The sequence below is a fragment of the Panthera tigris genome, chromosome C1, assembly GCF_018350195.1.
Source record: "Panthera tigris isolate Pti1 chromosome C1, P.tigris_Pti1_mat1.1, whole genome shotgun sequence".
Classification (NCBI taxonomy): domain Eukaryota; kingdom Metazoa; phylum Chordata; class Mammalia; order Carnivora; family Felidae; genus Panthera; species Panthera tigris.
Window position 1 is genome coordinate 105,149,562 of NC_056667.1, and position 21,263 is coordinate 105,170,824.

Here is a 21,263-nt window from a genome sequence, read left to right on the forward strand (position 1 = left end):
TGGTTTCCCACTAAGTAAAAAATTTTTAATTCAAGTTGTGTAGGGAGGAGTGACAAAGTAGTGATTTCAGTTCACCAGTTTGATTGTAATTTTTAAAAAATGTTTATTTATTTTGAGAGAGAGCCTGCGCACCAGCAGGGAGGGGCCCAGAGAGAGAGAATCCCAAGCAGCCTCCCTGCTGCCAGTGCAGAGCCCAGCTCCCCTCCACCCAGATCTCATGAACCTTGAGATAATGACCTTAGCCAAAATCAAGAATCCTGGGCTTAACCCCCTTCGCCACCCAGGCGCCCCGCCCAGTTTCATTTTATATACTGTTCCAGTTCCTGCTACATAACCACATTGAAAAGGAAACTTCTGGAATTTGGTTTCATGCCCACAGTCAATGGAATTTTTCTGCTGCATACGAGGTGGGCAAGAGCATTTGACAATAAGAAAACTTTCAAATATCTGTCCAAGTTCTCACAGAGTGAGTGACCCACCTGAAATACCATACACCACAGGATTTGCACATCTGTATGATTCTTTTTTAAATCTGGGCTTGAAGACAGATTTACCTTCACTCTCTGTGTGGCCACGTAAAATCACTACACCACAAGACATATTTATAAAACGGGTCGAGTAATGCCTGCTATACAAGGCTGCTTTGAGAAATACACATGTTAAGAGATCCCGCGTTCACTGTTAGTTTCATATGGGCTTTTTGATAAAGATACAGAAAAAGGACAAAAGAATTTCTGCCTCCTCGCTCAGGATCTGTGTCTTGAAGTGGTTCCACATACCTACCTCCCAACCAACCTCCCCGACCTTGAATTTGTGCGTCAGAAACTGATCTAGTCCAGACTCTACTGCGCGGCGGCGCCGCGCTGCGACGTCACGCGATTCCACAACTCTGGGTCCCAGCCGTCAACCACGACGAAGGTAGAAGGGCCTTGACCTCATCAACATGGCTACTGGAGGTGGCCGGCAGGAAGAAGGTGTGCCCACAGAGGGATCACTTCCGCTTCCGTTGGCGCAAGCGCTGTCATTTCTTCTGCCACCGTGACTAAGATGGAAGCGTTCTTGGAGTCGCGGTCCAGTCTTTGGGCCGGGGGTCCGGCCCCGGGGCAGTTTTTACCGCATCCCGTCCACTCCTGGTGCCTCGGTGGATCCGGCATCCGCTCCCTACGGGGGTCCGATGACGCGCACGCAGTAAGCTCTTGGCGTCAGAGCCTGCGCAGGGGGCGGGACGGTGGGACCTGGTGCGGCGGGCCGGTGCTTAGGGAGCCGGGAAGGCGAGGTGAGGGCCGCAGGGCAAGCGAACAGCGAGGAGCGCGGGGCGGAGAGTCCCGGAGAAGCAAAGAAGGCCTGGAAAATCAGAAGCGGAACCCACTGCGCGGAAGAGGGCTCCGGCTCTTCCAACGTTCCTCCCCTCGCCAGACCTCCCTCTCTCTCTGTGCAGGAACCCCATGGTGACTGGGACCTCGGTCCTCGGCGTTAAGTTTGAGGGTGGAGTGGTGATCGCAGCAGACATGCTGGGCTCCTATGGCTCCTTGGCTCGTTTCCGCAACATCTCTCGCATTATGAGAGTCAACGACAGCACCATGCTGGGTGCTTCCGGAGACTATGCTGATTTCCAATATTTGAAGCAAGTTCTCGGCCAGATGGTGTAAGTCATCTGGAGAAGAGGGAGTAGATCCCAGGTGGGGAAAGGAACTTATTGTTTTGTTCTTAGAAATCCCCATAGAAGTTCTAGAGTGGAGGAGTCTGAGGCTGCAGCAGAGGGCCAGAAAGTTGCTGGGGTTCCGTGGAAGATCAGAGTGTTTACAATACATAGTTTTTGGCGTTAGGGGGGTGTAGAATGAAGAAGATTGTAACTTTTGTGGGGTGGATGGAATTGCCGATTTCCATTCTCCCCCTTTCCTCACAACCAATTCCTCTGAAGGATTGATGAGGAGCTGTTGGGAGATGGACACAGCTATAGTCCCAGAGCTATTCATTCCTGGCTGACCAGAGCCATGTACAGCCGCCGCTCCAAGATGAACCCCCTGTGGAACACCATGGTCATCGGAGGCTATGCTGATGGAGAGAGGTTGATTTGACTACAAATAACTTATTTCCCCACCCACCCAACTACTAATGTCTATGTAGCATCTTCTCTCCCGCTGAGGGAATGCCACTTCTCAGACCCTGTTGTCCCATCCTTCAGCTAAAGTACCTAAGAAAGCCTAAAATGAAATGAGTTCTTTGACCTGTTGTGTCCTGTTAGCTTCCTCGGTTACGTGGACATGCTTGGTGTAGCGTATGAAGCCCCTTCGCTGGCCACTGGTTATGGTGCATACTTGGCTCAGGTACGTAGGGGAGAGGGGTTGGAAGACAAAAGGCGATGGGGGCTTGTGGTTGTCTGCTTGTTCTTCCTGTGAAATTCCAACGTGGACTAGGCTAGGATCCCTACTGCTGGACACGTGGTTTCTTTGTAGTCTGGAGGCTGTGTGTGTTGTACTTATGTTCCAATGACAGAGTGGTGGCTCAGAGATTCAGTAGACATGTGCAAAGAGGAAATGCCCTAGAACTTGCCCTTCAAGTAGGTCTTAGCACAAGTAAGCAGAATTCATTCTGGGGAGGCAGGAGGTGGAATGTCACCTTTTAAACCCATTTATGCTGCTTTTCACACCATGGAATTGAGACAGGCTGGTATTCAGCCTCTGGTATCTCCCATGTTTTCCCCATTTCCCTAGCCTTTGCTGCGAGAAGTTCTGGAGAAGCAGCCAGTGCTGAGCCAGACTGAGGCCCGAGAGCTGGTGGAACGCTGCATGCGTGTGCTGTACTATCGAGATGCCCGTTCCTATAACCGGGTAAGGAGGGATGTGAATAATAAAGATGATGGGACTCTAACTGGCATGTTCTCGATAGTTGGGATACCTGGGTCTTTGCTTTTGAAGAATGGATTGCCGAATCTCCTATTTTCAGATTAGGGTAAGACTCTCTACTTGACCTTTGAGCAGGTCCCAGGAACTTCAGGTGGGGGTGGGCATTTTTATTGAGAGCTCTGCTTTCTTTCAGTTTCAAATTGCCACCGTCACCGAAAAAGGTGTTGAAATAGAGGGGCCACTGTCTGCAGAGACCAACTGGGAGATTGCTCACATGATCAGGTGATTGAAATTAAAATTACAGAAGAAAACATAAGTGGTAGAACAGATGGGAGTCTCCTTGGCTTGCACTAAGCTGGGTTTTTCTGGAGGTCTCCTCCAAAAAACCTCTTTGGCAGGGAGAGGGGTTTGGGTTGGAGGACAGAGTTGCTTTTAGGAATTAATTCCTCCCCCTGTGGCTTCACAATTTTATTATGTTCTCTTCCTTTTTAGTGGCTTTGAATGACATACAGATGCATTATCCAGAACTGAAAGTTGTGCCCTTCTTCTCACTTTGAACTTGGCTGGTTCAAAGGTATACTTTTCTATTGTAAAATAAATAAATCCTTTGAAATGCTGGCTGAGTGGTTTTATTGTCTGACCAGGTCACACTAAGAGTGAAGCTGCTAATTACTGCCACATGCCATCTGCATTCCTGGTCAGAGAACCCTTTGGCTCTTGGTTCTCATAGCAGATACAGGATTCTCTGCAGGACAACACAGGAAATCTGCCACGGTCTTCATTTGGGCCTATGCTGAAAACAGCTGTGTAGAAGCCAGGCTTAATTTTTGTGGGATAACAAAGGGCTTAACATTTTTCTTCAACATTTATACCCACCCATGTGCTAGATTCTTAAAGAATTTCTGGCTTAATGTTGGTTGCAAATGTGATTTTAGTTAAAACACTGTTTCAAAGATAGAAATAGTGTCTGGTAAAGCTGCCCCCAGCAGGACCTGACAGCTTCAATCCCTCACCTAGGGCCACCTCCTCACCCTTAGTAGAGGAAATACTGAGTAAATTCAGCATTTAACCTAAATGTTTATTGTCCAGATCTACGATCAGAAAACCTCTTAAAGGTCTTATGTGTTCAGGGGCACCTGGGTGGCTTAGTCGTTTAAGCATCCCACTTCAGCTCAGGTCATGATCTTAGGGTTTAAGCCCCCTTCAGGTGAGCACTGCTTCTCTCTCTTTCCCTCTCTCTCTCTGACCCTTGCCCCCTCTCAAAAATAAAGTATTAGGTGATCATTTAAAAGTTTAGGGGCACCTGGGTGGCTCAGTCAGTTGAGCATCTGACTCTTGATTTCAGTTCAGATTGTGGTCTCAGGGTTCATGAGTTCAAGCCCCAAGTCAGGCTCTGCACTGACTGTGGAGCCTGCTTGGGATTCTCCTCTTTGCTCCTCTCCTGCTTGTTCACTCACTCTCTCTCAAACAAGTAAACTTAAAAAAAAAAGTCCTCTAAGTTTAGCTGTGACTCAAATCGTTTGGGGAATTAAGCCAAATTTGACTCCCAAAATGGTGTTAAACCAGAATTTTAACGTTTATTTTTTGAGCAAGAGACTGACAAGCATGAATGGGGGAGGGGCAGAGAGAGAGGGAGTAAGATTCTGAAACAGGCTCTAGGCTCTGAGCCGACAGCATAGAGCCCGATGTGGGACTTAAACCCACGAACCTACGACGTGGGTCAAAGTTGGACGCTTAACGGACTGACCCACCCAAGCGCCCCTAAACCTGAATTTTAAAAATGAACACCCTAGGTGATTCTGATGCACATCCTCTCTAAACTGCTTTGAGAACTAGTATAGGCAGCAAGCTCAAAGTATTTTTTTTTTTAAACTCCCAACTATTCCAGAACTTCAGTAAGGTAAGAGTAGAGGGAGAAATCAAAGTATCTCCATTTTATCCATGTCGCAACAAACTAATAAATGAAAGTAAAAGGAAATCATGAGTTTTCTATTTGTCTTCCACATATTCAGTCTCAACACAGAAAGTAGTCAATAAATACTTGTTTATTGATTAAACTGAATTATAAAAAAAAACAAAACAAAACAAAAAAAAAAAACTTCCTTCTACTACTAAGCCATGCGGGCGGAATCCACAAAGATAACTTCCTGGCCAAAACCCAGCTGATCCACTGTTGGTCTTACGGTCTTAAAAAAATTACCCATCAGGAAAGTCAAATAATGCAGAGGCCAGGGACCCAGCTCTGCTGAGGCTGGGGCTGCTGCGGAGACTACCAAAGAGGATTCGGTCACTGTAGATAGAATTGACCATAGTTCTTGAACTTTCTCAAAGGCAAAAGGATGACTTCAAGGTCCATGTTCTGTCAAAATGGCATCAGGCAGAAAGCTGGGGAAGAGCAGGCCAAGAGCAGACGGATCTTCAGTTCACTTTCCAGATGCCATGGGTTCATGAAGCTGGCCAAGCTGTTCATGGGTGGGATCACTCCAGTTCACTATATTATAGTGTGCTGGGGTTAAAAAACCAAAAAATGGAGGTGAGGAGAAAGAGGTGGTAACAAATGTCACACCTGTACCACCAGGCCCATCACATCTTGAGCATGTCCCAGTCTGTGAAAGCCTACTACAATAGGGTTACCTAGGAAAAAAAAACAAACCACATTGTTTATAAATCCATTTCCCCTCATTTTATTAAATGTTCCACTTATGTACACTTTAAAGATGAACCACTGACAAGCCCATGCAGGCTGTCTCCTTGGCTCCCAGGAGGGACATGTTGCTGAAAGACTTGGGATGGATAGAAGGTGTAGCTGTGGGAGAGCTGGGCTTGGGTTTTTGTTCCTTTTCTCTGTATGTTACACAGTACGTTTCAGTTTATAACCATGAATACATACAATTAAAAAAAATCCCTCATGCAAACTGTAGAAAAATTTTCTTTCCTTGAAGCTGGCAGTGAAAAATAAAGATTCATGTCTTTTTCTTTGTGCACACACCCCTGTGTTTCCTCTTCAGGTCCCCTTCTTCTCTAAGCATTAAGAGAAATGAGGAAAGCCACAGGGTTAAAACAGGATTTCAACAAGTGGTTTGTCTTGTTTTACGAAGTTCAACATGTAACTTCTTGCACAGTTAGCTCCTGGCTTTAGGACATGTGATCTCTTGAACAGGCATGCTGTCCACTTAACATGTTGAAGACCCATACACTGGGAATGGCCTCCACCCTAACACTGTGTGATCACCTCGGTACCTCTTGCTTGCTAATGACACGTGTATGATCCTTTGTCCGGAGTGATGGGGTGAGCATGGGAAGAGGGGCCAAGGATCCCAATGCAAAGAATATTGGTTCTGTCATGTTTTTGTTGGAGGGAAGGTGGTGATGAATCTAATTCATCATTCTGGATGAGAGGTGGTTTCATGCATTTTTAAAGCCACAAGTTTATATCTCAGAGTTGCTGTAGAAACCAACATCTCTGGAGAGGGAAGGAAAGAAAGGAGAAGGAAGAGAGAGTTCAGTGGGATTTTTTTTCCATTTTCATTTTTATATAAAAGTGTTAAGACCACAATGAAAAAAGTTTTTTTTTATCCATATATATAATAAACCAGTTTGTGAGCTACATATTTTTGTCTTTCCCATCTTCAGAAATGTTCTCACATTGACAATGGTTGGAAAGCATCATGCCCAAAGACATTGCCACACAGTAAAACAAACAAAAAAACCCAGATGTACTATGATACAATTGAGGTAAAGGGGAACAAAAATTTAACATTCGCCCACAAAGAATATTTTTTTCTTTTTCTTGATTTTGTCAGAAAAATACCAAACACAGTGATTTAAGTTTTAAAAAAAAAAGTCACGAAAACCGGTTTTTAGCAGAAGTGAACGACCAATGGGCCAGCTCCTTGGCTCAGACGGGATCACCACTGGTATTCCTAATAATCCACAAATCCACAGGGAAGCAGAAGTCAACATTGCGGGGGGAGTGGGGGCATAAAATTAAAAAATATAAACCAAATACCCCACCTGGCATATCACCTTTCCCTAAATCCCTCTACCCACCCCCTCACGCTTCCCCTCCCTCCCCCCCTCCCAACTCCACACCCGCTCCTGACCCCAGCACTCAAATCTCCATCAGATCTAGGTCAGCTTCTTCAAATCCATAAAAGGACTCGGTCTCGCTTTCACCCTCAAAGAGCTGGTGAAGGCTCTCAGGCTCAACTGTCTCTTCAGGAGATGATCTGGGTCGGGGAGTGGAAGCTGAGGGCTCCTCAGACTGTTCCCCACTCAGCTTCAGCTGCTCCTCTAGGGAGGCGATGAGCTCCTCCTGCATGTCAGCGTTTCTAGTGGGTGAGTTAATGTTGCCATCAGGGCCAGGTAGGACACTGGCCACGAGGAAGGACCGCTGCACCAGCTCTGGACAGTTCCCAATGACGCCCAACACCTCAGCCAGCCAGACCAGCACCAGTTGAAGCAGGACGTCGGAATCACATGCAGTATCTGCCATTTCCCGAGCCTGCTCCTTCCACTTTTTGTGCAGAAAGTTCTTGATGGTTCGTTTGATGCACACATCTAACGGCTGGATTTTGGAGCTACAGCCCGCCGGGACCACTGCAGGCAAGGTGCTAGAGGCACTTAGCATAGCCAGCACCTCTTCTGACAAATGAGTGCGATGACAGTCCATCACAAGCATGCCTTTGCTGCGCTGGCACGCTGTGTGCTTCTGCCACACTCGGGCTGACCACAGCTCCATGATCTCGTCATCGCTGTAGCCACTCTCCTTCACCTCCAGCAGTATCGAGTCCGGCACGTTAGCAGGCTGATCCATTTGTCCTCGGTAGAAAACCAGGGTGGGGAGGACAGTGCCATCGGCCAGAATGGCCAGCACCATGTCACACCAAGGTTCCCCCGTGCCCACTGTCTGCAGGGCATTCTCCTTTCGGTCATCACTGCTTAGCACCTCTGTATCTAGGAACAAGGAGATCTCATCAATAGCCACAATCATGGACAAGGGTAAGTCCTGGTTGTGAATCTGTCGTTGCACGAATTCAATGAAGAGTCCTGCATTCTCTGCCACATCCTTAGGTAGGGTGTGGGCCACAGCTCGCCGGGCATGGGGGGTCAGGTGGTGCCGGAGCATGAAGCGCACAGCCCACTCATAAGAGATCTTAAACCCTCCCTCCAAAGAACGTCCTATTTTGGTAGCTTTCTGGAACAAGGTCTCCTCATTCACAGGTAGCTGCTGCTCTCGCTGGGTTAGCACCCACTCAGCCAGCTTCTCTTCTGCTTCTAAGCTCAGATATTTGCCCTCCAGATTCTCCCCCTGGGAGGCCTGGAAGCGCCGAAGCCAACGTCGGATCCGTCGCTGTGGATTTCGGAAGTGTTCAGCAGCCTGTTCTGTATTGCAGCACAGGGCAAACAGGACCACTCGAAGCTTCTTCACAGACAGCTGCTCCTTCTTGCCAACTCCACTGCCACTACCACCCCCTGTGGCCTGCTCGGGCTCCTGGATGACTGGGCTCCCTTCATCCTGGTCATCCACATTCAGACATTCGGCCCCCTCTGTGGCCAAGGGTGGGAGGGCTAAAAGCTGGGGCTGAGTTGGGGTTGGCGGTGGGGTTGCGGTTGAGGCTGGGGACGGGAGTGCTTGGGCCAAAGGAGGCGGCAGCTCTTCAGGCTCAGCTGGGGTGGCCCCCACAGATTTCACAGTGGCAGTTTTATTAGAGGGGAAGGCAGGAGGAGGATATATATTCTTCAAGCTCCGGTCATGTACTCGGTCACGAGTGTGGCCATGTCTAAAGGGTTAGCAAAGAGAGGAAAAGAAAGCTCAGTTCAACCAGGAAAATGAAATACGACTGGCACTGATAATAAAAAAGATGAATCACACTGGAAAGCAGAAACTAAACCATGAAGGGAGTTTCTGTTACCTTGAGTGAGATATCCAAGTGAGTCCTATGGGAAACGGGACAATAAAAAAAAAGTTAAACTCAACGAAGAAACAAACCCTCCAGTCTTATATAAACTTCAGGTTGGAATGCTTCCAATTTGGTGATGTCTATCTAAATAGTGGATGAGTCAGGCCAGGTAGAGATGCTCCTGACTCACACAGCAGGACCCGTACCCTTAGCTTTTTTTTCTTGTCCCACTCACCCGCACCTCTACTACTTACCCCGTGGCAGGACGCTGCTGGATCTGTGAGAGGGGTTGAATACCAAATGCTTGGCCATGGCATCTCCCACAGAGGTAACAAAGGTACATGAAGTGCAAGCCAGCTTGATTCCACTAAGGAAGAGAATCAAGAGCATACAAAACAAATATAATAGTGACACTGGGAGTAAGTTTTGAGGCTTAATAAAGCGAGTGTCCTTTCTCTTCTCTCTCAAATTAATTCACATGCCCAAGCCCCCACAATAAATGGATTAATGTAAGAACTTGAAAAATTAAGAGTCCATCAGTAAGTTTTCCCTTACCTCACAGAATTTTTAAACAAAGCCAAATACTTGGGGCTCTTGCGTGGAACATGATTGCTGAGAAAGACAAAGAAAAAGTGGCATGAGTTAGGGGTTCTGCTCACCAGAGGTCAGCAGTCTCTGACAATGCCCCCCAACAAAAGAGATGCCCCTTCAGTCTGTCCTCACTTCAACCTAAGCCAGTTTCCCTGTCATACTAATATTCCCTATTAGTGTGCATAAAAATCACCAGGAGAGCTATTAAAACACACACTCTGATTGAGTAAGTGGCCTGGAGGTGAGAGACAGAGGCTGAATTTCTAACAAGCTCCCATCTATTGCTGCTGGTCCCTGGGCACACTCAGTAGCAACGTCCTACAAAATTAGAGCACTATCAAAGCCATATGAACATGGGTGTGACCCGGGGCGCCTGGGCAGCTCAGTGGGTTGAGCATCAGACTTCAGCCCAGGTCATGATCTTGTGGTTTGTGAATTCAAGCCCTGCTTCCGGCTTTGTGCTGACAGCTCAGAGCCTGGAGCCCGCTTCAGATTCTCTCTCCCTTTGCCCCTCCCCAGCTCGTCCTCTTTCTCTCTCAGAAATAAACATTAAAAAAAAAATTAAAAAACAACAACAACAAAAAAACCCCATGGGTTTGACTCTTACTCTGCTAGGAGAGATAGACAAACAGCTCTAAGAGTTGGAAGGAGGGAGTGAAAGGAGTTCTGGAGAATCTGAACTCCCACACAGGATCACTAGTTTAACCGTGACTTACTTGATCATGTGGTTGGCATAGGCTCGAGAGCAGCAGGTGCTATAGCGACACAGAGAGCAGTGAACGTAAGTGGGGAAATGATTAGGGAAATCTGGGATCTCAAAGCTGCACTCTAGACATGTCTGTCGGCCCATGACACTCCTGTCAAGAAACAAGGAAAATTCTTGTTATCGCCCCAGGAGTCTTCAGATTGTGGGGGCTGCAGACAACAGACACTGCTAAGACACTACCAGATTACACTGGCTATAGGAATAGTCGTGCCCACCCGGCCCCCAGCCTCCAGAAGAAGGCACTGACATTTTCCTAACAGCTCTCTTCTGGATGTTGCGCCGGACAGGGGGATAAAGGAAGACAGGCAGAGGGTCTGTGGAGGAGGTCAGTGGTGCTGCCTCCTGCAAGGTGCTGGGAGGTGCATCATTGGAGGAAACAGGAACAGTTCGTGGCTGTCCTCGGGAAGCCCGGATTGTCACCTGTGAGCCAAGGGAAGGAACAATTAGACGCCACCCATGCCGAATCTCAGAATAGTGACAATCTCTATTCCTCCCCTCCTGGATCTATAAAAGAAACACTGACAAGCTCTTTACCTTGGTGCCTGGTTTCAAACCTTCTAGCTGCTTGGGTTTACGGAAGGTTTTATGGTGCTGAAGCTTGTGTTCAATTTTGTCCTTTGCAAAGAGAAACTGCAGCCGGCATTTGTTGCAGTGATAAACATTCCTCTTCTGAAGGGAGAAAAAGAAAGAGCATCCCTTAAAGGTTCCCCCAAAACTTTCTTCCCTTATAAGAAGGTAGATCAATGCTAACAATCATTCTTTCCCCTGCTTTCTGTGATTAACTAAAAGAGGAAAAAAGCAATACACAACACGACACCAAAACCTACCACTGAGAATCATCACCTCCCAGGGTCCCAAACAAAGGCAGACTCAGGCAGGATGTCTAGATGCTTGAACCATCCCTTCCTGACCTGGTTTAATAATGTGGATTAGTGGCTAAAGCTTTCTTTGCCCCTGCTTTGTCTTTACAATGTGGACAGTGCTACCTACCTCCAGATATTCTTGTTTTTTTTAAACAGCAATATATGATTAAAAAAAAAATCATACTTTTTATTCTGTACTGCTTCATGTTTTAAGTTTGCCTTCCGTCCCTTTGCACAGAAACCATGTGTTACCAGTTTCCTGGGTATTCTTTCATGGACAGTCTATGCACATAACCACGTAACACACACATACATCTGTAATCACCACCTCCCTGTTTGCCCTTTCGTTTTCTTAACACAAATGATAGTATTTTTTCCATACCCTGCTGTCTTTCCTTGCACACATCACTGTATACAGATATGCCTCCCTGTGAGACAAGTTTGAGGATCTAGACTGCCTACTCTTAGGTCCTTCAGCAATAGGACCCAGCCCTATAGTCTTCTTCCCAGGGTAGCAAGACTCCATTTCCTGAGTACAAGGGACAATATCCATGCTGCTCTTTGGAAACACCTGCGTGGGGGGATTACCAGCAGTCACCCCTGTGCAAACGAGTGTGTGAGCCCAGGAGGGAGCTCACACGTGACAATGGGAGCACATGTGTGCACACCCAGGCAGGTGCACCCCCTGGTTCTCCATTTTGTGTCTTCTCTATGCACTTTCACTCTCCTCCTCTAGTGGTTCCTTTCTGGCAACAGTTTAAAATTCCAGCTTAAAAACAAAACACAACAAAAGCAACAACAAATTCTTCCTTGCTAACCTATCTTTTCCCCTGGTTCTGCCACCCTCAGTCCTGAAACTTTTAAAAATAAGTTGTCTCCATTTCCTGACCTCTCCTTCATTCGTCCTGCCCAAGTCTAAATTCCACTTTGCTAACTGACCACCCGGCTCCTGACTATGTTGCAAAATTAAAGGTTGGCCTCTTAAGTTTCTATGCTGACATAGAAACTGCAACATTTTGATCACATCCTTTTCTTCAAAACACTTTCCTCCCCTCAGCTTCCTCAACATCAGTCTCTTCTGGTTTTCCTTCTAGGACTATGGTCTTGGCTTTGTAGACAGAGTCTTCGGGGGTTCTAAGCATTCATCTTATTCTCAATTGGAGGTGAGGGAGCATGGCAACTTCTACATGTAAAATCACTTGATTTATAGGGTGCTTGGGTGTCTCAGTCGGTTAAGCCTCCGACTCTTGATTTTGGCTTGGGTCATGATCTCATAGCTCATGAGACTGAACCCCAAGTTGGGCTGTGCACTGAGCCTGCGTAAGATTCTCTCTCTCTTCCTCTCTGCCCTTCCCCACTTGTGCACACATGTGCACTTGCTCTGTCTCAAAAAAAAAAAAAAAAAAAAAAAAAAAATCACTTGATTTATATAATAATAATTCCTAAGTAGTTTTTCCACGGCCTAGGCTTTTCTCCCAGGCTTCAGACCTGTATATCCAACTCCCTGTTTAATAGACAACTCCAGCTGCTGTCCACAGATACGGCTAACTCAGAATATCCAAACATGTTATCCCCCTCCCACTGCCAACCTTACTTTCTGCAGTGTTTCGATCTTAATAGTCTCACCGTTCGTCCATTTTCCCCAACACAGAATTTTAGGCACTATTCCTAACTCGTTCCTACCTTCACTTCATCCATATCTACATTGTAAATATCACTTACCTTCTCAGTATCTCTCCACTCTATCCTCTTCTTCCTCTCAAAGCCAGTAGCCACTACCATCACTCACCTAAACTGAAAGAGCCTTTGGCCTGTCCCCCTAACTCTGGTTTCAATCTCCTCCAACAATTCATTCTCCTAATGCAGCTGGTGTAATCAGGACTAAAAGTAAATTTGAATATATCACTCAAGGACTTAGAAAAAATTCTTTTAATGCCTCCCCAATGACTTATAAAGTTTAAACACCTTGGGTGCCTGGGTGGCTCAGTCAGTGAAGCATCTGACTTCAGCTCAGGTCATGATCTCACAGTTCGTGAGTTTAAGACCCACATCAGGCTCTGTGCTGACAGCTCAGAGCCTGGAGCCTGCTTTGGATTCTGTATCTCCCTCTCTCTCTGTTCCTCCCCCGTTCATGCTCTGTCTCTCTCAAAAATAAATAAAAATGAAAAAAAGAAAAAAGTTGAAACTGCTTTTCATGCTTACAGGATTCTCCACCACCCTTGTCCTAGCTTCTGACCTCCCCCCCCTTATACCCTACACTTCAACCACACTGAACTTCCTTTAATTCTTTGAACCTCCGTCCTCTCACTCTGTGCTTGGAGGACATTGTTCATCCCACTTCACGTGGCTCACCTTCATCATCCTACAGGTCTCAAATACTCTTCTTCCAGGAAGCCTCAGCAGGCTTGCAGAATAGGTATATGCTGTTCTATAGCCTATACTTCCCCTAACACAACACTCTCCATGCTCTATTGTACTGTTTAACTGTCTTGTTAGCACAAAATTTCTGGCACCTAGCCCAGTGCACGGCATATAATCGAAATCTGATACGAAGTTTTACAAACACATGTGTAGTACCTTCTCTACCAAGATTATCTGCCTAGCTCAGCCCTGGCCTCAGCATCCATAAAATTAAAAAAATGAGAATATGGGAATCGCTTGGTGCCTGGTACCTGGTGCCTCATGTAATGCTGTTGGAATGCATTGCCATTTTTGAAGACCTTCAGGCAATAAGGGCAGAGCAGATGCCGAGTATCCTCATGGATCATCCGAAAATGGACATCTACCTCAGAGTAGAGTGAGGAGCGATATTGACACACCTATGTCACATAAGAGGGAAAATAAGCTAAGAGCGAAGTGAACAACTGAGGCCTTAAAAAAGAAGTAGCAACGAAAATGTCAAAATAAGAGAAAAACTAAGTTCTCCTAAATGTATAGAAATCAAATTATTATTCTTAGTCTGCAATGCAGGGCTGTTTGTGATAAATTCAGCTGTGAATGAAGATAAAAACGGAGAAGGACAAGAAAGTCTGAGAACAAGTCATATTGTGGCTACAAGGAGTAAAGTTTTCTTGTCCATCTCCAGAGGGCAGCTCAGGAGACACACTTCCACAGCATGTGTGTATGTTCTCTGATGGGTTCCCTGGCTGGGTGCCTGCACATGTTCCTTTGATGTTTTTCTCTGGCACAGAAAATCCTGAAACAGGACCTATGTTTATTTTATTTCTTCTGGATCTCCCCAGTGTCCCTAAAACTGAGTGTGTACAGGAGGTACTCAGCAATGTTCATTAGTGAATTCTCTGTATTTAGCCTGAGAGCAAGGTGGCTAAGGCTCCCTAGAGAAAGAGGCAATACCTGGCAGACATAAGGCATCTCTCCAGGCTTATGAGTATCCTTCATATGCTGGAGAAATAGTGGCTCACTCTCAAACGCCCACTCACAGATCTTGCACTTGGCTGTAAGAAGAAAAATAATCAATAAATCCACCTGAAAATAAGACCAAAGTCCCGATGACTCATAATCTTTATTTTCTCTGACTTCTCTATCTTCATTTTCAATAATCAGTAAAATCACTGAGTTTCTTCTTTCTTTAAAATGGTTGTCTTAATGTCTGTGTTGCTGATGACAAAATTTTATGTCTCTAGTTCAGACTTTTTACCAAAGTCCTGTTTGAACTATCTACAAAACATTTTTAATTGGCTATTCTGCCACCAATTCTAACTTAATTCAGCCTCCTCTTCCTGATTTCTGTTGTTTCCCTTCTCACTTCCCTACCTCCTCCTGCACTTAGGCACTGTCTCTGAGTCTAAACACCCGTGTTCTGCCACCATTATTTCACAATGCATCAAGGAATGGTCATTTTGCTATTCTCACAGACAAAAACTTGGTAGAAACCCACAGGATTTTCTACTACTAATCAGCTGGCTTCCAAATATCTCGTATCTCTCTCCAATAAACAGTGTCTATGCTTTACATACCATTGCCAAGTGAATTCTCCTAGAATACTACGCTACTTCATTTCTCTGCTCAAGAATAGACAATGACTATCTCCACATTCACCAGACATCTACTGAATGAGTATAAGAATTGATCCTTAAAAGACCGACAATCATGAACAGAAGTTCTTGCCTTGTTACGAGTTGTTGAGATCATTAAACTTTGAAATTATAGTCATTCTGTCAAGCTTATAATTGTGCAATTGTGAATTTTTATCAAAAATATCAAAAAAATTCAGAATTGCTATGTATTTTGAATTAAACAGACAAAATTATTTGTTTTTCTTACTGTCACTGGAATTATTTTCAAGTTTTTGCAAATATGGAAATAGTAAATTTGAAGCTTTAATCATTTACTGGACAATGTCCAGCACCTGCTCGCCCCAAATAGTGAAACTGAAATAATTCTTTAAAGTAAACTAACAAGGGGGCAGCAGGGCGGTTGAGCATCCAACTCTTGATTCTGGTTCAGGTCATGAACCCAGGGTTGTGGGATGGAGCCCTGCATCGGGCTCTGTGCTGAATATGCAACCTGCTTAAGATTCTCTCCCTCCCTCCCTCCCTCCCTCCCTCTCTCTCCCCTCCCCCCCAACCCCCGCTCTTCTCCCTAGCTTGCACACACTCTCTCTCAAATGAATAAAAATTAAAACAAAACAAAACAAAACAAAACCAGGTGTTATTAATCTGGGGTCCATGGAGGAGGCCTCAGGGAACTTCAGTATCGCCTGAAATTTTTGCAAGAGTACAATGTTTATTTTTCTGAAAGAGCATTCACAAGTTTGTGTTTATCTCAAAGGGGTACGACAACCCATTTAGAAGTACTGCCTAAAGACTCGTTAGGTGCTACAAGGACAAAATAAGTAAAAAATTCTGTCTAAAAGGATGGAGAGAAGCTGTGAGCTACATAAGCTGAATGCTGTAAGAACTGCCAGCAGAGGGTCCAAGAGTAGAATGGAAAACAGCACACAGGTATGGAAGGTGCGTGACAGGTTTGTGGAACAGTAACTAGTGGCACGACAATGTTTTCTCCTGTGTTTTTGTCCTTCACCTCTTAATTCAAATCGCTTGTCCATGAGTTTTTTTTTTCTAGAACACCTTTAACTACTGTTGCTTTCCAACCTTCTGTCCTAGCCTTTCTTATTCTGTTTTCCCTAGGCAATCTCATTCAACCTTGAAGGCTCTTCCCACAACCTATACATCAGCTCTCTTGGTATAGCTGTCACACATCATCAATAATAACATTTATTAAGCAGTTTCTAACACATAAACACCATGCTAAGATTTAATCTCATACCAAGAATACCAGTGAGATAAAAACCTATGCCATCAGTGATTTAAGAGGTCTCTATTAACCATCCACATCTGTTCTAGTTCTACATTGGAGGTGGTATAGAAAAAAATCTGAGAGAGAATTAACTGATTTTGCAAAGCAGCCATCCTAACACGGTCCCTTCCAGTACCATTACACTCATGTCTTTAATACCCAACATAGTCTCTTACTTTGAGAAGATAGGAGTGAGCTACTATAGCTTCTGCTTCCTGTTCTCCAAATTTTGAAATAAAGGATAGAGACCTTATACCTTTCTAAGGCTCAGCCAACCTCACCATTCCATATATTCTAAGACCTTATCAAGCAATCAGTTCCCTCTTTGTTGTGTCTTTTTCCACACCGGATCCTCCCCTGACATCTGACCATGGTTAAGTTGCCTGAAGCATCCTTCCCTCAACTCTACCTCTTCCTCAGTCTACTGCCCTTAAACAAGTGTTTAAACAAAATATAATGCTATTAAGATTATACTGTTACTGTAAGTAAGTGTAACGATTCATTGATGTTTTGGGGACAATTCAGGAAATTTGAAAATGGACTAGGTATTAGATGATACTAAGGATATATGGTGCGCCTGGGTGGCTCAGTCGGTTGAGCATCCAACTTTGGCTCAGGTCATGATCTTGAAGTTTGTGAGTTCGAGCCCCACATGGGGCTTTGTGCTGATAGTGCAGAGCCTACTTAGGATTCTCTGTCTCTCTCTCTCTCTCTCTCTCTCTCTCTCTGCCTTTCCCCCACATATACTCTCTCTCAAAGACACTATAGCTGTATATAGAAATAGGTATTTTTAAAAGATACATCCTAAAGCTTTTGAGAGCGAAATGTCATTATGTCTATAATTTAAAAATACTTCAGAAAGGGTGCCTGGGTGGCACAGTCAGTTAAGTGTTCAACTCTTGGTTTTGGGTCGGTCATGATCTCACAGATTGTGAGTTCAAGCCCCACATCAGGCTCTGCTGACAGTGAGGAGCCTACTTGGGATTTTCTCTCTCTTTCCCTCTCTTTGCTCCTCCCACTCTCTAATTAAATAAATAGACCTTTAAAAAAATAAAAACACTTCAGAAAACACCTTCAGAAAACAAATGGAAACATTTTTTCAAAATTAAAAAGAACAATGGGTCCCAAAATATGAACGTTAAAAAATAAGCTACTTTTGGGGTGCCTGGGTGGCTCAGTAAGTCGGTTAAGTGTCCAACTTCGGCTCAGGTCATGATCTCACTGTTCCTGAGTTTGAGCCCTGCATCGGGTGCTGTGCTGACAACTTAGAGCCTGGAGCCTGTTTCGGATTCTCCTCCCCTGTTCACGCTCTGTCTCTCTCTCAAAAATAAATAAACATTAAAAAAATAATAATAAGCTACTTTTATGCAGGATCTGCCACTGGTGCAGAACAGAGGAGTTAAAAAAGAATCCAAGAATAAAACGGATACATACTAAAATATAGAGAAAATATTTACCTCTTTGGGTCAATGATTTCTCAGGTTTTTCATCAGTATAAATTTTAAGTCATAAATTACTCAAAAATTAAAAGTCAGACATAACAAGAGTGGTTAAGTAGACAAAGACTGATGAGGTTCTGATGGTCTGGGGTTTCCCCCACAAGGAAAAACTTATCTTCCTATGTACAGTCCAAACTTACATGGAATTAACAAAAACCCACCAGCAGATTCTGTATGAAAATGAGGTGTATGCAGTGGTTGTTGTAGATGAGTTATTCAGACTTTCCAAGACTCTGGGGTCCTAATCTAGACCAAGTTGGCTACTTTGCCACTAACTGCATAGTAGTTGATTCCAATATCCATTCTGTTCCCAAATTATTAGTCCGAAGTTCCATCTCATTAATTTTTAAATCTTGATTGCAGGCTGAAATGATTGTATTTTGAGTATACTGAGTTAAAATTTCAGCAGTGCCTGGTTGGCTCAGTAGGTAAAGCATGAGACTCTTGATCGCAGGTGAGTTCAAGCCTCACGTTGTAGATAGAGCTTACTTAAAAACAAAACAGGGGTGCCTGGGTAGCTCAGTCAGTTGAGTGTCCAGCTCTTGATTTCGGCTCAGGTCATGATCTCACCGTTCGTGAGATGGAGCCCCGTGCTGGGCTCTGCATTGACGGTGCACAGTCTGCTTGGAGTTCTCACGCTCCCTCTCTTTCTCCCCTCCCCCACTCATGCTCTCTGTCTCAAAATAAATAAAAATATTAAAAAAAAAAAAAAAAAACCCTGTAAAAGAAAACCAAACCAAACCCAACAATAAACAGTTAAAAGGAAAAAAAAGTAAACATTCTTAAATGTTTTATTTTTGAGAGAGAGTACGAGTGAGAAGAGGCAGAGAAAGGGGGACAGAGAATCCAAAGCAGGTTCTGTGCTGACAGCAGAGAGTCCAATGTGGGACCTGAACTCGTGAACCATGAGATCATAACCTGAAGTTAGACACTCAACCAACTGAGCCACCCAGATGCCCCCAAAAAGAAAAGAGGTTTTTTAAAAAATTAAAAATAATTTCACTTAAAATTTTTTTTTTAATATTTACTTTTTAAGAGACAGAGAGACAGAGTGTGAGTGGGGAAGGGGCAGAGAGAGAGAGAGGGAGACACAGAATCTGAAGCAGGCTCTGAGCTGTCAGCACAGAGCCTTATGCGGGGCTTGAACCCACCAGCTGTGAGATCATGACCTGAGCTGAAGTTGGGCGCTTAACCGACTGAGCCACCCAAGGAGCCCCTCACTTTTTACTTTTTAAAAATGGCTACTAAAAAAATGAAAATTGCATATGTGGCACGTTATGTTTCCACTGACCAGCATTGGCCTAAGCCACAAATGGCAATCCCTTTACCCTTGCCAGTATGACCAAGGCCAAGGAGATGTAATGAGAAAACAATTCTGCTTAGTAAGAAACAGATTCAGGAAAGACACAGGAAGATCAGGTCTTTCTTCGTCTGTGCTATTTTGTGCCTGAAGGTAAGGCCCAAGATGAACATAGCCACTCTACTACAAGCCAGAGACAAGAAACTGCTGAGAAGTAGAACACTCAAGTTCTGGCCTTGCAGCTTACTTTACCTCAAGTCCTCTCAATTAAATGATATAATGGGGGGTGCCTGGGTGGCTCAGTCGGTTAAGCGGCCGACTTCAGCTCAGGTCATGATTTCATAGGTTGTGAGTTCGAGCCCTGCATGAGGCTCTGTGCTGACAGCTCAGAGCCTGGATCCTGTTTCAGATTCTGTGTCTCCCTCTCTCTGACCCTCCCTGTTCATGCTCTGTCTCAAAAATAAATAAACGTTAAAAAAAAATTATAAATAAATAAACAAACAAACAAACAAATAAATAATATAATGGATATCCTTAACATTTAATCCATTTTTAAGTCAAGGATTTTAATCTGTAGCAAAAGCATCCAGATAACATGGCATATTTCTGTTTATGCATTTTCTCACACAGTTTCCCATCACTTTTCTTACTACTTTTCATTCCTCTAAATCCTTCTTGTATTTAAAGACCCTGAAAGTTGTTTTTTAAGACCCTAAAAGCTTAATAAGCATGACTTTCTGGGAAATCTAGCCTCAAAGATCTTTATTCTTCTCTCAACTATTTCACCCATCACTGGCATCATACAATGCACATGTTTATAATAAATATACGGTCTTGTTCTCATTTTCCTATATTTTCGTAATTTTTGTCTCTGCAACACAACCAAAAATCCCCTGAAGGACATAGGAGATATTCTAGGAGTCTGGACTCAACTCCTCACAATGGCACCTTACTAGAGATGTATGCTCTGAAGTAAATGGCTTAATTTTTGTAAGCCTGTGTTCAGCCTATATTTCCTCACCTGCAAGATGTCAAGTGGAGTAACACTCCACATCTTATCTCACATTTCATTGAAAGCACTATCTTAATGGTAAAGCACTTTATAATGTTACCTTTTGTCCTATGTAAAAGCTATCAGGGCACTAACTAAAGTCGAGGTCCAAATATAGATGACTGCTCTTCCTATAAAAAAGATCTTGGGGCGCCTGGGTGACTCAGTCAGTTGGGCATCCGGCTTCGGCTTGGGTCATGATCTCACTGTCCATGGGTTCAAGCCCCGCATTGGGCTCTCTGCTGACAGCTCAGAGCCTGGAGTCTGCTTTGGATTCTATGTCTTCCTCTCTCTCTGCCCCTCCCCGACTCACACTCTGTCTCTCTCAAAATAAAGTAAAAACATTAAAAAAAAAAAAAAAAAAGATCTAGGTAAGGGATCCATCATGTTATATTATATACATTACAACACATTACAGTGGTCCTGAACCAAAGCCCCTAATACTTCACGATCTAGCACTGAACTCAATTCAGGCTTGAAGAGAAGTCTAAGTTGTAAGAATAGATGATGAGTGAAATAAGGAATTGACTAGAAATGTGCCAAGAGCTTCCTCTGTACTGATACTCATATATAAATAATGGGGTCCCCCCAGTGCCATTCAATGAATGAAGAGCAAAGTCTACCCCTAGAGTTTAAGAGTTTCCAAACTTACTAGTCGATTCATAAGGACTATGAACATTTTCCAAGTGGCACTGGAGCTGGAAGGGCGTGGAAAACTGGCGATAACAGTGTTGGCAGATGGTATGACCATCTACCTCACCATTCTGCTGATCAAGTTCTACGTGGTGTTTCATATGGTTCATGAATCTGTAGCACAGCACACGGGGAAAGTACAGAAAACGAAAAAATGAGCCTTGGAATCCCAGAACACACATTACATGTGTCCCCTCCCGCCCCCATACATACAACTTCCCCAGTTTGGGACAGTCCTTTTCTGAGCCCAGAAAAGGGTTCCTAAAAGTAAGAGTTCTGTGGAAGGATGTACTGGCTTCCTTCACTCCACCCAAAGTTATCTATTATTACCACAATACCTCCTCCTTCTAAAGTACCATTTATTGACTTAATGATAATCCTTAGCCAGAATGGATAATAGGACTGTTGCCCAAAGAGAAAAACTTAAACATC

General features: G+C 44.3%; 2 protein-coding genes across 7 annotated transcripts in view; one reads left to right on the forward strand and one right to left on the reverse strand.

Moving 5' to 3' along the window:
• The first annotated feature begins 1,032 nt into the window (after positions 1-1,032).
• On the forward strand, positions 1,033-3,464 carry PSMB4 (proteasome 20S subunit beta 4). Its single transcript, XM_007088126.3, is given in 8 exon segments — positions 1,033-1,107; positions 1,109-1,188; positions 1,439-1,645; positions 1,922-2,068; positions 2,246-2,327; positions 2,715-2,831; positions 3,040-3,128; positions 3,339-3,464. Coding segments are annotated over 8 exon segments (795 nt in total). The 5' UTR covers positions 1,033-1,047; the 3' UTR covers positions 3,352-3,464.
• Positions 3,465-4,769: 1,305 nt separating this feature from the next.
• Positions 4,770-21,263, reverse strand: part of POGZ (pogo transposable element derived with ZNF domain) — a 52,208-nt gene continuing 35,714 nt past the window's right edge. For 4 of the 6 annotated variants that reach the window (XM_042994118.1, XM_042994115.1, XM_015540203.2 and 1 more), the window contains 11 exons: positions 20,791-20,945; positions 14,324-14,424; positions 13,642-13,788; positions 10,641-10,775; positions 10,354-10,526; positions 10,057-10,197; positions 9,305-9,361; positions 9,004-9,116; positions 8,762-8,786; positions 6,950-8,629; positions 4,771-5,480 (listed from right to left, as the gene is read on the reverse strand). In XM_042994118.1, coding sequence (XP_042850052.1) covers positions 6,958-8,629; positions 8,762-8,786; positions 9,004-9,116; positions 9,305-9,361; positions 10,057-10,197; positions 10,354-10,526; positions 10,641-10,775; positions 13,642-13,788; positions 14,324-14,424; positions 20,791-20,945 — 2,719 coding nt within the window. In that variant the 3' untranslated portion in view covers positions 4,771-5,480; positions 6,950-6,957. Of the gene's footprint in view, positions 5,481-6,949; positions 8,630-8,761; positions 8,787-9,003; positions 9,117-9,304; positions 9,362-10,056; positions 10,198-10,353; positions 10,527-10,640; positions 10,776-13,641; positions 13,789-14,323; positions 14,425-20,790; positions 20,946-21,263 lie in introns of all 6 variants that reach the window. The other 2 variants (XM_015540205.2, XM_042994116.1) reach the window with 1 other exon arrangement.